Here is a 15,390-nt window from a genome sequence, read left to right as displayed (position 1 = left end):
CCAGGGACATTCATCTGTGTCTAAGAAAGAGTTTTATATCAAAGAGCAGTTGTATATTCAGAAAACATCCCAGTCCAGATCAAGTCCATAGGTCTGATATTAGCCCATAGGTCCAATGCTAGCCCATAAATTCCTCTTTAGACTCACGCAGCCCATGCAATGATGCCGAACGCAGGAAGATCACAGGCCAGTGAGTGGAAAGTCTTGTGGATCCAGTGGCAGTGGAAGCATCTCAGTGCTCTGGTGTGGGTCTCCACGTGGCTCCTCCAGCTCTCTGAGGGTCTCGCAGCAGGAAAGGGAGGGCAGAGAGACTGGGTCTGGCCTCCAGTGAGCTCATTGTGCCTCCAAATGAGGTCATCAAACTGGGACCTCATTGACAGGCTAGACTCCACCCTTTCACTCAGGTTGACAGGAGATGACATAACTGCGACACAGTCCACGGTACTTTCTTTTTTTTTTTTTAAATTAAACTTTTAACTGGAAAGCCCTTGGATTTTAGGGAAAAGCAAGCTGTGTGTAAATAACTAATAGGAAATCCAGCAGAAGGAGCTCCCAGGAAGCAGAGGCTGTGGGGGTACCTGTAATGGTTAATAGTAACAGAGAGCTCGGCACCCACTCATCAATGATGATAATTAACCAGGAATACTGCTGTCAGAAAAAAGAATACTTTATAAATTATCAATGGCTCATGAAGGAGGGATGGTGAGGGAGGGAGGGAGGGAGGGAGGGAAGAATGAAGAGCTGATCCCAAGGGCTCAAGTAGAAAGCAAATGTTTTGAGAATGATGAGGGCAACAAATGTACCAATGTGCTTGACACAGTGGATGGATGGATGGATTGTGATAAGAGCACTACGAGCCCCCAAATAAAATGATTTTTTTAAACAGCAAAAGAGAAAAAGGGATTAAGAGCTATATTAAAGACCTCTTTAAAGCAGACCAAAAAACAAAGGATACTGCTGTCCACACACTCTTCCACGTTGTTGGAGAGATGGGCTGATCTGAGGATATTCGAATATGAGAAATGTACAAACCCTCGCCTCACTTGTCCCAATCAGACCATTTGTCAGCGCCCCAAAAACCTTCTTTGCCCAAAACAAAGAAACAAAAGCCCGTCTTTGTCTTTTCTTTTTAATAAATCATTTCACTGGGGGGGGGACTCTTACAGCCCTTATAAACGATCCACACATCGATTGTGTCAAGCACATTTGTACATAGGTTGCCACCATCATTTTCAGTACATGGTCCTTTCTCTTCGGCAGTACCCATTCAGCCCCATGGTGGTAAAACCCCATGGTCTGTAGTAAAACTCCCCTGTCCACCCAATTATGTGACAGTTACATAATCTGTCAACTTACGAAGGGGTGGAGTCTAGCCTTTCAATCAGGCCACCACTTGATGACCTCATTTGGAGGCTCAATGGAGAGAAATGGCTCACACACACACTCTGCTTTGTCTCACATTCCTGTTGACAAGTCACATGGAGGCACACTGATGGAGCCAGAGCCCTGGAGCTGGAGGAGCCACGTGGAGACCCACGCCAACGCTGAGATGCTTCCACCGCCACTGAATCCACAGACGTTCCACCCACTGGGCTGTGATCTTCTGGAACTTGGCGTCATTTTGCATGTGTTGCATGAGTCTGAAGAGGAGTTTATAGACTGGTATCAGACATAGGGGCTCATATCAGACTATGGACTTGATCTGGAGTGGGCTTTCTTAATAGACAATTTCTCTTTGATAGAAAGCTCTCTCTTTCACACATGAGTGTTTATGAATTTCTGTAGTCCACCCAGATGAGCACGCAACCATCCCAGGTTCAATTCCCAGACAATGCACCTCATGGGGAGCCACCACCCATGACGCTTAGGTGCTACTCTGTCGCTGAGTGGGTTGCAGGGAAGCTTCCAGACTAAGGTGGACTGAAAAGCAAGCCCTGGGCATTTCCAGACATCAGTCAACGGAGCAGGACCGATTCTGTTGTGTCTGGGGTCACCATGAGAGTGGGGGACGGCTCCACCACCACAGGCTCCAGGGTGCAGGCAGCTCCCTGCCCTACAGAACCAGGCTCTGGGACGGATGTGAGGGGGAATGGTTTTAGAGCTGCTTCTCGAGACGAGGGCCTCGGGGTGCTGCTGAGCTTTCCAAACCATCCTGGTGGGCAGAATACATCCTTGACGGGTGAACCCAAACCAGCCCTGCCACTGAGTCTATCACTTTGGGGTTCCAAGAATGGAATCTGTTCTGCGAGCAGCCAGCTGCATCTTCTCCTGAGGGGCAGCTGGTGGGTTTGAACCGCTGATCTAAGCCACCAGGACTCCTGACCAGTGATGAGGGTGGGCCAAGTCCCAGAACGCATGGACATCTAGGTGGAGTTTGCTGGCCTGGTGTACTGAGGAGGTTTGAAGTCCAGACCTGGTCTGTCGAAATAACCTTGGGAGGGGTCTGGTATTCCAGCTCCAGCTGTCTGGGGGGGGGGGCGACGAGAGTGCAGAATTGGGGGACCCGGATTGTACATGCCAACTCACAACAGCTCACCCCCATTGAGTCAGTTCTGACTCCTATCAACCCCATAGGGTGGCGTAGTTGACCCCGTGGGTTCCAGACACTATCACGGAGAAAGCCTCATCTTTCTCCCACTGAGCGGTGGTTAGCAACCTTCCTAATGCCGCGACCCTTTCACACAGTTCCTCCTGTTGTGGTGACCTGGTATGTGGGCGTCTATGCCTGTGGGTGGACCCGCCTGGAGACGGATACAGGAGAGGTGTCTCGGTTCCCAAGACCATCGGAAATATGGTCTTAGGCGACTCCTGTGAAAGGGTCCTTTGACTCCCCCAAAGGGGTCACGACCCACAGGTTGAGAACCGCTGCCCTGGAGCATCCAGTGGTTTTGAACCACTGACCTTGGGCTTAGCAGCTGAATGCACGAGCATTACTCTATCAGGGCTTCCAGGGGCTGAAAATGGAGGAGTCCAGATGGTCCTAAGACATGAATGATCTTTGAGTCCCCGAGGGGGGGCGGAGAGAGAGAGAAAGGGTGTAGCCACATGGGCACCAAGCTACGTTCGAGGTTTAGACTCCCACGTCAGCCCCTCTGGGAACTGTCTGGATCTGAGAACTCGTCAGCCAGCCGCTTGAGCACCAGTCTGCCCACCTGTAGCAGTTGCTGCCCACGTCTCTGATCCTGGAAACTTCTAGAACTCCCACCGCCAGCAAGGAGGTTCTGACTTACAGAGACCCTATAAGGACAGGGCAGAACTGCCCCTGGGTGTCTCTGAGATCTTAACTCGATGGGAGCAGACAGCCTCGTATTTCTCCTTTGCAGCAGCTGGTGGTTATGAACAGCTGATGTTGGGAGTTAGTGTGACTCATTGCATAACCCATTGTATTACCAGCACCCTAGTCCAGAGCAGTCCTGTGGTGAGCTGAGGGACTGGATGAGATGGAATACAGCTCAATCACCCATGCTCACAATTATGGGGCTGGAAAGCCGACTCTGGTGGGGGAAGATCCTCACAGTTATTAGATATAAATAAATCTTAATACATATTCTCATGACTGGACACAGTCCCTCCAATCACACAGCCCCCCCATCAAAGAACTGTCTTAGAGGAGCTACCATACAAGATGAATCATTTCTGTATCTGGCGACTTCACCATGCCTAAAGGTTATCTGTAGATAAGAGCAATCAGGTTCCATAGCCAACCCACCATAAAATGGAGCAAACTCTGTTTGGACATCTCTTGCTGATACTGATAAGAGATAGCTACCCCTGGGGAGGGCTCAGGGGACTTGAGGTCAACTAGAACCAGGTCAAGAAACTAACTCACCTCATTGCTGGTTTATTATGTTAATCACTTATGATAGTGCCCACTGACCATGTATATGTTGGCTGTATGACATGCATGCCTTAAGCAAGATCTGTAAGCCCCCCTACATATATCCATTGAAAAATAGATTATCTAGCTGATATCAGGGGCTCAAGTGGGAAGAGAAGGCTTTGAAAATGATGATGGCGGCAAATGCGCTTGACACACTGGATAAATAAATGGATCGTGATAAGAGATGTAAGAGCCCCCAATAAAAGTATTTTAAAAAAGAAAAATACATTCTCAGTCTTGGCATGGGACGAGGAGCCCCTCTGCCCCACTGTCTGTCTGTCTTTAACATTTTCCACTGGGTGCACTAACTCAGAGTGAGTTACTCAGTGCTTGCCTACTGGGGATGGGTGGGGGTGGGGATGTGTACTATGAAAGTTCTGCCCAGCAGAGCTTGTCTCTGTTGTTTTATCCTGGAACCCCCATATTTCATTTTTCTGTCATTTGACCTGACAGCTTTGCGTTGTCACACGAGGTCGCTGTGAGGCAGAATGGATTCTACTGCACAGGGTGACAGGGCCTGTCAAAAAAGGGCAATGGAAAGTTCTAGAACTTTCTAGAACACAACAACTAAGCTTTAGCCTAGCAGGACCTCTCACTACAACAGAAAATTTACAGTTGTTCTTTTGAAGGGAAATTGGGTGTCTGGAAGCTCACTGCTCACCCTTCCAGATGCCTGATTCTCTTTGCCTTACCCCAGTGCTTCACCAGAGCAGATTTCTGGGTACATGGCTCTAGACCAGGAGCTGGCAAAGCCAGATGTGGCTCTTTTGGTGTGGACTTTGGGCTCTGAAGAATTGAAACTGAAACTATTATTCAGATCACGGTGATTGCAATTGTTTGGGAAATATATATATATATATATATATATATATATATATATCTGACATGGAAGAGGCACAACTGCCTGTGTGATCATGAGGTGGCGATGGGATCAGGTATTAGGCATCAAATGGATGTGAATGAGGGTGAGGGTGCAGAGTGGAGACCCGGAGCCCAACTATTCACAATTGGACATCCCCTCACAGAAGGGTCACAAGAAAGAGATGAGCCAGTCAGGGTGCAGTATGACACTGACAAAACATACAACTTTCCTCTAGTTCTTTAATGCTTCCACACCCCACTATCATGACCCCAGTTCTACCTTACAAATCCGGTTAGACCAGAGGATATCTGGTACTGATAAGAGCTGGAAACACAGGGAGTCCAGGACAGATAACCCCCTCAGGAGCAATAATGAGAGTAGCGATACCAGGAGGGGAAGGGGGAGGTGGGGAGAGAAAGGGGAAACCAATTACAATGATCGATGTATAACTTCCACCAGGGGGATGAACAACAGAAATGTGGGTGAAGGGAGATCGTAGTTGGTGTAAGACATGAAAAAAAATTATAAATTATCAAGGGTTCATGAGGGAGGGAGGGCGGAGGAGGGAGGGAAAAAGATGAGGAGCTGATACCAAAGGCTCAAATAAAAAGAAAATGTTTGGGAAATGATGATGGCAACATATGCCCAAATGTGCTTGACACAATGGATGGGTGGATGATAAGAACTGGAAGAGCTCCCATAAAATGATTTTATATATATATATATATATATATATATATATATATATATATATGAAAAAATAAATCTATATATGGAGGTTGGATAATTTTTAGATTGTTGTGAAGGACAGGATTGGCTCTTCCCTCTCCAAAGCTTGCTCAACCCGTTCTAGACCATAGATTCCCAAACGTATTTGGCCAACCTTTTTCTTTTCAGGAAAGAAAAAAAAATTACGAAGGCCTGTAAACTCAAAAACTCACTGCTGTGGAGTCGTCCCTAATCTGCCTTGTTGAGCTGCAGAGACTTTGACTGTTTACAGGAATATAAAGCCCCGTTTTCCTCCCTCGGGTTAGCTGGTGGTTTCGAAGTAGGAACCTTATGCACACCAGTCGGATGCATGACCACCCTGCCAGCCGGGCTCTTGCACAATCCAAAATAAAGTGTAGGTATCTGCTAGCAGGGTCACTTTGGCGCTGCCGGCTAGGGGACTGTGTCGTCCACCTTGGGAAGCACCGTCCCGCTCCAGCGAAGTCCCAGCGAGGCGCGTGCACCCTGCAAATGCACCCTGTCCCCACTTTACGAAGCAGCCAGCCCCGGGTGTTGGCAGTGACGTTTATTCCTCCGGGGAGTGGAGCTATGTACAGCAGTGATCTGGGATCCCGGGAGCCCCGCGCCCCCACCTTAGGTAGGGACCGGAGGCATGGGCAGAAGGCACACAGTGGCGATGGCTCCAGGGGGCCCTGGAGTAGGAGCGGGGGTGTAGTGTATTCTGGGAGACCCAGATGGGGAAACTGAGGCTCAGCAAGGTGCACGAAGGCAGCTGGTCCCAAGAGAGCGTGTGTGGGTGTTTCCTGCATGCCGGGGCTACAGGAGGACGCAGGGGCAGCCCCTGTTCTTCTTGCGGGGGGCGCTGGGCGGGCTGGGCGGCAGCTCTTGCTCCTGGTATCTCCTGGGGGGGACGGGAAAGGGAGAGGCCCCGCCCGGTGAGCTGGGGCGGGGTCACGGGCGCGGTCATAGGTGGGGTGGACTGGGCTCAGCTCACCTGACAGCCCGCACCAGCTGCTCAAAGGCCTCGTCCACGTTGAGGCGCAGCTTGGCGGACGACTCGAAGTAGGCCACGTGGTGGGCAGCGCTGAAGTTGGAGGCTTCTGATTGGGAGACCTGGCAGAGGAAGAGGGGGTACGCAGGGAGGGCTCAGGGCCCTGGCCTGGTGGAGGGCGCCCCCCCTCCCATTGCAGTTAGGACTGTGAGTGCTGTGTGTGAGCTCTAATGTGGGAGGGGCTGTCACGTGCCGCCCCCCACCTCTTCATGCTGACAAAGCACCGGCAGGCAGAATGGTGCCCAAGATGCCAGCTAGTTACGTCTCCGTTCCAGAACCTTCCCAATAGGGCTGCCCTATCCTAGTTCTGTGTGCCAACCCTTCCCCCACCCACCCCCCAGAAGCCCCCCCTTATTTTCCTAAAGGCCATGTTCGCTTTTCTGCAGAAGTTCCCCCCACCCCACCCCAACAAGCTGCCCTAAAAAGGCTGAAACCCTGAATCTAAACTATACTTGGACAGATACACTTGCTCTGAGCCTCTCTCTGCCTCCCCTCCCTCCCCTCCTCCCTTTCTCTTTCTCTCTCTCTCTCTCTCTCTCTCTCTCTCTCTCTCTCTCTCTCTCTCTCTCTCTCTCTCTCTCTCTCTCTCTCTCACCCTGCCTTAAAGCCCCAAGGCTCAGGCAGGTGGTTTAATATGCATCCTGAGGCCTCCAGGTGTGGCAAGATCGGAATTTCTTTGGGAGAAAGCAGCCTGAGAGCCCCGGGGCGATTTGGGCCCTCTCAGGTTAGAGAACTGGAAATTCTTCAGGCACAGAAGAAGAAAGGGCAGTTCAGGTGGGGGAGGAGACAGTTTTTAGGAAAGTGGCAAGACTGGGAATCCCCAAAGGCTCAAGCTAAAAGTTGGGTTTCTGGGCAATCAGTGCAAACACATGTCTTCCACCTGGCACCCCCCCCCCGCCCCCGCCGTGCGTCTCTGGGAAGAACTGCGATGGTGCCCTTGGCCTTTTGTGTGCAGCGGCTGGTTTCCCCAAAGGAGATTACCAGGCCTTTCTCCGAGCCTTCTCTCTGCGTGGATCTGAACTCCCAACCCCTGGTGTCCTAGGTACAGGTGCTCCAGATCCTAACCTCTCTGCCTGGGGGAAGTAGGAGCCCTCGTGGCGGAGTGGACAACACACTGGGCTGTTGTGGCGGAGTGGACAACACACTGGGCTGTTCACTGCCAGGCCAGCAGTTCGAACCAACCAGCGGCTTAGTGGGAGAGAGCAGAGGCTTTCTTCTCCCACCAAGAGCGACAGTCTCAGAAACCCAGAGGACCCTCCGTTCCACGCTGCCTTACAGGGTCACTCTGAGTCCACCTGGACTGGATGGCGGTGAGTTTGATTTAGGAATGTTTGGGGATGCCAGGCGGTTCTACGAGGGCGCGAACCCAGGGCCTGCCGAGTGTGGAGCAGACATGAGAACAGGCCATGCGATGGAAGCCCAGGCAGACAGAAGAATGAACAAATCTGACTCAGGGCAAGTACAGCCATAATGCTCCTTCGAGGCAAGGATCGTGCAACTCCCCCTTCCGATGTCGTCTTCCATGCAATCCTTTGGACAGGTCGTTGGGAAAGACCAGCCCCTGGAGAAGGACGTCATGCTTGGTAGAGTAGAGGGACGGCAGAAAGAGGGGAAGCCCCTCTACCAGAGATAGATGGACACAGCTGGCTGCACCCATGGGCTCAGACATTACGATTGTGAGGATGGTGGCGGGCGCAGGGCCGGCCGGTGTTTCCTCCTGTTGTGTTCAGTCGCTACGGGCCGGGACCGACTCCATGGCACCTGACCACAAGAGCCGTGGCGGTGGATACTGCAGCCGTGGTGACACAGTGAGTTGGCACCCAGCCACGTGACGGAAAGCTGGCGATTCACACGCGCTCGAGGAAAAGACGGGCACTCAGCTTTGGCACGGTCGCGGCTCTTCTGCCTCAGAGCACCTGGCGTGTCGCAGAAGGAAACCTGGCCTGATTCCGTGCACACAGAGGGTGGCGGTGATTGGAATGGACTGGACCCAACCACCACATACAGGTGGAGGCCTGGGAAACTCAGTAGGTGCTCTTCCTCTGTCCCCTCGGGTCACTGTGGGTTAGCACCAAATCCCCAGCATAGACTGGCAGAGCCCGCCCCATGTGGGGGACAGTTTGCGCCGGTATGTTAAGGAGGCCACACCAGTGTGGGTGTGTCGTAAACCTGCTCACTGTTGTGGCCCTCAGGGGACAGTGAGGCGGCTTCCACCCATAGCGGCCCCATGCACACCCAACAGAACGAAACGAAACACCCGCAGGCCCTGCGCCGTCCTAAAGCCGAGCCCCAGCCCGGGGTGGCAGCTGCGGTGTCCATCTATTGGGCTGCTCCTCCACTTTACCAAGCGTGATGTCCTTCTCCAGGGACTGGTCTCTCCCGACCACATGTCCAAAGTACGTGAGACAAAACCTTACCATCTGTGCTTCTAAGGAGACCACTGGCTGCATCCCTTCCAAGACAGATTTGTTCCTTTTGGGCACCTGTGTTGCTTTCAATATTCCAACACACGGTTGACTTCAAACAAACAAAATGCTCCAACTCCCTGCCCACGGGAGTCGATGCCGACTCACAGCGACCCAATAGGACAGGGTAGAACTGCCCCCTGCGGGTTTCTGAGGCTGTAACTCTCTATGGGAGTGGACAGCCTCGTCTTTCTCTAGCCAAGTGACTCGTGGTTTTGAACCGCCGGCCTCGCAACTCGCAGCCCAACTTGTAACCCACGGCAGCACCGGGGCTCCCCCTCAGAGCAGACGAAGCAATAAAGCCATTCAGGGTACAGAACTCCAGGTGGAAGAGCGGGGACAGTGTCCTGTGGGCACTAGGGAGCCATGGGAGGTGTGGGAGCCCAGGGAAAGGGGCAGGGCCAGTTGACTGAAAGAAAGAAACGAAACAGGTGGCTGGGAGCCAGCGTGAGTGAGGGACTAGGTGGGAGAGGAGGCAAGTGGAGTACCACCAAGGACAAGGGGACAAGGCAGAGGGACTCAGGGGACAGGTGGCTGACAGGGCGACAGACTCCTTTTCTTACATCCAGCCCCTCTCTGGGCTCTCCTGGGTGCTGGTTCCTTCCCTGGGCCCAACTTGAAATTAACACATCTGCTATAGAGTGTAGGAGGATGAGACCAGCATGGGAGCCAGGAGGCAAGCGGGGAGGGGGCCGGCCAGGCCAGAGATGGGGTGCTGGGGACCCCCACCTGACGCTGGCTCTCCAGGTCGGCCTTGTTCCCGATGAGCACAACGGGGAAGTCGTCACGGTCCTTGACGCGGAGGATCTGAGTGAAGAGCTTGCTCACCTCGTTGAAACTGGGAGAGAGACGCCGCCCCACAGGACAGCTTAAGCCTTTGCGCTACCAGGGGAGAACCCGAATGCAAACCTACTACCCCAGAGTGGGATTGCGACTCAGAGTCACCGGTGGGTTTCCAAGACCGTAAGTCTTTCAGGAAAAGAGCCCCAGTTACGGCGTGGGTCACACATTCGTTTAGCTTCTGATGGCAAGGTCAAGGTGGCATCATGGTTTCTCGATGGGCTGCGATCCACATGGTCAGCAGTTTGAAACCACCAGCGGCGAAAGACTGGGCTTTCTACTCCCGAAAACAGTTACGGTCTCAGATTGCTGTGAGTCAGCAATGACTCAATGGCAGTGAGAACGGCAAGGTCAGTGGTTCAAATCCTTCCGCAGCTCCGACGGAGACAGACGAGGCTTTTTGCTCTGCTCCAAGATTTCACAGACTCAATGCAAAGGGGTGGGGCAGGGGGGAGCCCTGGTAACATAGTGCATTATGTGTTGGGCTACTAACTGCAGGGTTGGCAGTTTGAGCCCCACCAGCTGCTCCTCAGGGAGAAAGACGAGGCTTTCTGCTTGGGTAAAGATTGACAGCTCTCAGAGGAGTTGTAAGAGCCCCAAATAGAATGATTAATATATATATATATATAGATATAGATATAGATATAGATATAGATATAGATATTTACAGCCTCAGAAACCCACAGGGGTGAGTCTGCTCTGTACAATAGCTGCTAGAAGGCAAAATCTACTAGATGGCATTGAGTTTGTTTGCTTGCTTGGGATCTTTACTTCTTTTCCCGATGGTGTCCTCTGTGGATTTGAACTGCCAGCCTTGCGGTCATCGGCTGACTGCTTTAACCACTATGCCTCCAGGGCCCTCTCCTTAGAGCAGTGGTTCTCAACCTGTGGGTCACAACCCCTTGGGGGGGGTGTCAAAAGACCCTTTCACAGGCATTGCCAGATTCATCACAGTATTGTTGGCAGGGTGCCATCTCAACATGAGGAACTGTATTCAAGGGTCGCGGCACGAGGAAGGTAGAGAACCACTGCCCTAGAGAGTGAACCCAAACCCCACTGCCATCTAGTCAGTTCCAGCTCCCAGTGACCCCACAGGGCAGAGTGGAACTGCTCCTTGTGAGTTTCGGAGGCTAGAAACCTTCAGAGGAGCAAAAAGCCTCATCTTTCTCCGGCCGGGTGGCTGGTGGGTTTGAACCACCCACCTTGTGGTTAGCAGCTGAGCCCTTCACCACTGCACCACTCAGCCTCCCTTCCCAGGGGGAGAGAGGGATGAGACCATGCAGGGAGATCCAATACAGGCTGGAAGACCTGGGACTTTGATCTGAGGGCACTAGAGAGCTACGGAGGAGATCTGTGAGCCGGAGTAGCGCCCTTGGGCCAGGTGGGAGGGAGACTGAAGGGCCCCCCACTCTGCTCTGTTACCCCTCAGCCCTCACCTCTGCCGGTCGTTGATGGCAAACACCAGCAGGAAGCCGTGCCCAGCTCTCATGTACTGTTCACGCATGGCCCCAAACTCCTCCTGGCCCGCCGTGTCCAGGACTGTGGAGACAGGCAGAGAGAGGGCCACCATGTCAGTGTCAGGAGGCTCCCTCCACCCTGGCTGCCCCGCCCCCCACCTGCCCCTATCCTCGAGGGACCCTCCGCAGCCCCCCACCCCCCCAGACCCTGTCCTCACTGTCCAGGCGAGCAGGGACACCGTCCACGGTGCAGATCTTGGTGTAGGAATCTTCGATGGTGGGATCGTAGTCAGATACAAAGTAGGACTGAGGGAGGGGAAGGGGCTGTCACAAAGGTGCTCCACAGGGTGGGGGCAGGTGGGGGGCACCCACCCTGGTCACCCTCTCTGGGTCTCTGTCTCCCTCTCCCTCTAGGTCTGGGTCCCTCTTGCTCTCTGGGTCTCTGTCCCCTACTTCTCTGGGTCTCTGTTCTCTCCTCTCTGCCTCTTTGTCACCCTCTAGGTCTCTGCCCACCCCACCCTCCCACCCCGGGTCTCCCTTGCTCTCTGAGACTCTACTCCCATCTCTCTGGTCTTTGTGCCCGTATTTTTCTGAGTCTCTGTCCCCCTTTCTCTCTGGGTCCCTGGTCTCTGCTCCTCTAGGTCTCTGTCTCCCTCTCTATAAGATTCTCTCTCTGAGCTTCTGTCCTCCCTGTCTGTGACCTTTTCTCTGGGTCTCTGTCCCCCTTTCTCTCTGGGTCCCTGGTCTCTGTTCCTCTAGGTCTCTGATCTCTGTCTCCCTCTCTCTAAGATTCTCTCTCTCTCTCTCTGAGCTTCTGTCCTCCCTGTCTATGACCTTTTCTCTGGGTCTCTGTCCCCTTTTCTCCCTGGTCCCTGGTCTCTGCTCTTCTAGGTCTCTGATTCTCTGTCGCCTTCTCTGAAGATTCTCTTTCTCTCTCTGAGTCTCTGTCCCCCTTTCTCCCTGGGTCTGTCCTCTTTTCTCTCTGGGTACCTAGTGTCTGCTCCCCTAGGTCTCTGATTCTGTCTCCCTTTCTCTAAGATTCTCTCTCTGAGCCTCTGTACCCCCTCCCTCTGAGTCTCTGTCCCCCTCTCTCCCAATCTCTGCCCTCTATATCTCTGAGTCTCAGCCATTGCCTCTCTCTAGGTCTTTGCCCCTCTCTCCCTGAGCCACTGCCCTCCCTCCCTGGATCTCGGTCCTAGCCCTGTCCCTCCCTCCCTCTAGAGCTCTGCTGGTCCCTTGTCCAGAGCCTCTTCCCCTTCCCTCTCCTGCACAAAATGCATCTCTGCCACAGTGACTGCTTCCTGGCTGTTCGACAGCGGAGGGCCTGCTTCCCCTCTCTGAGAAACCAAGGGAACCTTGAGAAACCAAGGGAACCAGCAGCAGGGCATCTAGTCCGGCCCTGGGGACCCGCAGGAGAGCACAGTAAGGGTTCAGGTTTGGAAGCTATTCTGAACGTCTGCGGGCGGGCCTCGCCCTCCTCCTCCTTCTCCCCCTCCCCCTCCTCCCTGGGGAAGGTCCTGGTTCCAACCCGGCCTCGGAGAAGCCGCACCGCCCTCAGCCCGGCCCCTCCCTTCCTGCCTGGGTCCCTCCTGCGCCAGCCGGCCTTTGGCCTGCTCTGGTCAGCCCCTGGGTGCCTGAGGCCCAGGGCTGGGGCTTTCTGGACCTAGGAAGGGCTCCCACCCAGGGTCTCCCACGGAGTCTGGGATCCCAGGGACCTCTGCCGGCGGGCGTCTCAGGGACAGGCACCTTTCTGGGGGGTTCTCTGACCCATGTCAGAGTGGGGTCCAAGATGCAAGGGAAGGGGTGGTCTGGTGGCGGGGGCTCTGGAGGCGATAGGTTGTGTCCTGCCTGTTACAGGAGTCCTCTGTGGGGGCTTGTCAGAGCGGGGTGGGGTGCAAGGATACTCCTGCCGTGGGCAGGTTGCAGCTTGGGGGTGGTGTTTAGGGGTGTGTCTGGCAGAGCACAGCTTGAGAAGGTCAAGGGTGAGGGCCTGGGGTGAACTGAGGCAGAATGGCACAGTTGTGTCAAGGGACTCTGAGGAGCCCGGAGGTGCAATTTTAGGGTGGCCCAAGGTCTTTCTGAGAGTGCCAGCTGTCAGGGGGACTTCTAGAGAAATGACACAGGAGAGAGTGAGTGAGTGAGAAAGAGAGAGAGAGAGAGAGAGAGAGAGAGAGAGAGAGAGAGAGAGAGAGAGAGAGAGAGAGGAATACACAAGGTGGACAAGGCGCTGGGCTTTTGCAGGGAGGGGACCTGGGTCTGGTGGGACAGAGGTCTGGAGGACTAGGTTCTTGGGCTTCGCTAGACTGGCTAAGGGGTAGGATGGTTTTGAAATCTCTTCAGGCTGAGGGAGTTCGGGTGCTGAAGGACGCGTTGGACCCTGAGGGAATGAGATATGGGGTCCCTTCAAGGGTGGGAGGGGGCAGAGGCATGCTCTAGAGGGGTTCAGAGTAGGTGGGGTGTGGAGGCTGGGTGAGATGGGGCTTAGGGAGAAGGGGGTGGCACTGAGGGTGTGGAGACACCTGGCTAGTGTCAGGGCTGGGCAAACAGTGAATCCGGGGTCTTGAGGGCAAGGAAAGTGGCTGGCAGGATGCCGGGCCTGATTAGAGGGGCGAAGGGTGGAGGGGGGCTCAGGATCACAAGCTGAGGAGCTCTTTTTCAATTACAGGGTTTCCTCAGGCTCGGGGCTCCCCACCCCAAAAGGCTTAGTGCATGGTCCCCAGGGGGCACCCCCCAGGGAGAGGGCCCACTACCTGGATGAACTGGATGGTCAGCGCGCTCTTGCCAACGCCGCCGCCGCCCACGACCACCAGCTTGTGTGTCTCGCTGGGTGGGGGGTCCCCGGGCCCTGGCCCCCCGCCCCGGGGCCTCCCCCGCCCCGTCCCGGACGCCGCCCCGCTGCTCATGTCGCCACCGCTGCTGCCGCCGCCGCTACCGCCTGGGGGGGGCGGTGGGAGCCGGGCGGGGTCTAGGGGCGGATCCACACTAATGAGGCTACTGCATATTCATGAGATGCGGCGTGGAGGGCTCTCCTCTCGGGACACTTAAGGAGGAGGCAAGGCCAAGGAGGAGGGACTATGCTAATTAAGGTCCGGTGAACAGCGTTCGCGGCGGAGGGGGAATTCCGAAGGGGGCGGGCATATGCTAATCAGTGCCTTTTGCTCACTCCAAGCGGCGCCACGCGCCGGCGGGCTGGCCGCTTGGGGGCGGGGCGGGAGACTCGCTTGGGGCGTGGCTATGCAAATAAGCGTCCAATTGAACCACTTCTCCGGGCATCTCTCCCAGAGGCCGGATCCTGGGAGGCGGAGCTCGCTGGCCTGCGCGCCCGCGGCCGTATATAGGCGCGCTCCGAGGCCCGCGCAGGTCTTGCGGGGGAGCGCCACCTCCCACCTGGGCGCTTGGCCAAGCTTGGGACTCAGAATGTCTGGGTTAGAGGCTGGCGGCTTCGCTGCGTAGGGACCCAAGCTTCCGGTTCCTGCTGCCCAAGCCAAACGGAAGATTGCCTGGGAGAGGAGCTGGGGCCCTGGAGGGGGACAGTCGGGTAACGGAGCAGGGAGGAGCGGTGAGATCACCGCATTCCTAACCTATGAGCCAGCTCACCCAGCCCGGACGCCTGGGTCAGGAAGGGCTTGGGGCTAGGATTTCTGGGTCCCTGAGAAAGGATCGGGCCGAAGACTTGGCCTCTTGAGTCTTGGGGACAGGTCTTGATGATTGTTTGGTGAAGGAGGGAGTTGGGGGTCCGGAACGCTAGGGTGGGAGACCCCAGTCTTCTGTTCCTGTAAAGTGCGAGTGTGAAAGGGAGGTGCTTTAGTCGCGGGATGGTGGCTCTGACGAACGAGGTCTCTCTAACCCCCTGCTCTAAATGAGAGGAGTGGGGAATCCTAATGAACAGGCTTGAGATCCGGGCTTCATGCTTCCAAGTTTGGAGAGAACTGTCAAATGGGAGTCTGAGATTCCTCAGAGTGTGGGCAGAGATGAGTCGTCCACTCATTGAAAAAAAACCAAAAAAAAGCTCACTGCTATTGAGTCGATTCCGTTTCACAGCGACCCTGTACAGGACAGAGCAGAACTTGCTCTATGGTTTCGGAGTCTAACGAGCCGGGCTTTAT

The 15,390-nt window shown here is 54.6% G+C and overlaps 1 protein-coding gene across 1 annotated transcript; it reads right to left on the bottom strand.

The window, feature by feature from the left end:
* Positions 1-6,021: 6,021 nt before the first annotated feature.
* RRAS (RAS related) lies at positions 6,022-14,234 on the bottom strand. The gene is made up of 6 exons (XM_075536761.1): positions 14,035-14,234; positions 11,503-11,590; positions 11,264-11,366; positions 9,717-9,825; positions 6,466-6,584; positions 6,022-6,372 (listed from the first exon to the last, which is right to left on the bottom strand). Exons 1-6 carry the CDS (start codon positions 14,185-14,187, stop codon positions 6,288-6,290), a joined length of 657 nt encoding a protein of 218 aa, XP_075392876.1. The 5' UTR covers positions 14,188-14,234; the 3' UTR covers positions 6,022-6,287.
* Positions 14,235-15,390: the final 1,156 nt, after the last annotated feature.

Source organism: Tenrec ecaudatus, chromosome 18 (genome assembly GCF_050624435.1).
Source record: "Tenrec ecaudatus isolate mTenEca1 chromosome 18, mTenEca1.hap1, whole genome shotgun sequence".
Taxonomy (NCBI): Eukaryota; Metazoa; Chordata; class Mammalia; order Afrosoricida; family Tenrecidae; genus Tenrec; species Tenrec ecaudatus.
The sequence above is the reverse complement of the archived record's forward strand: the minus strand, read 5'-3'. Positions and strand labels throughout refer to the sequence as shown.

Excerpts from the sequence above, each read along its gene's own strand:
- RRAS (XM_075536761.1), bottom strand. The coding sequence starts at position 14,187 with ATGAGCAGCGGGGCGGCGTCCGGGACGGGGCGGGGGAGGCCCCGGGGC. Across the intron at positions 9,826-11,263 it reads GCCATCAACGACCGGCAGAG|TTTCAACGAGGTGAGCAAGC; the intron begins GTGAGGGCTGAG and ends TCTCTCTCCCAG. Across the intron at positions 6,585-9,716 it reads ACCTGGAGAGCCAGCGTCAG|GTCTCCCAATCAGAAGCCTC; the intron begins GTGGGGGTCCCC and ends TTCCTCTGCCAG.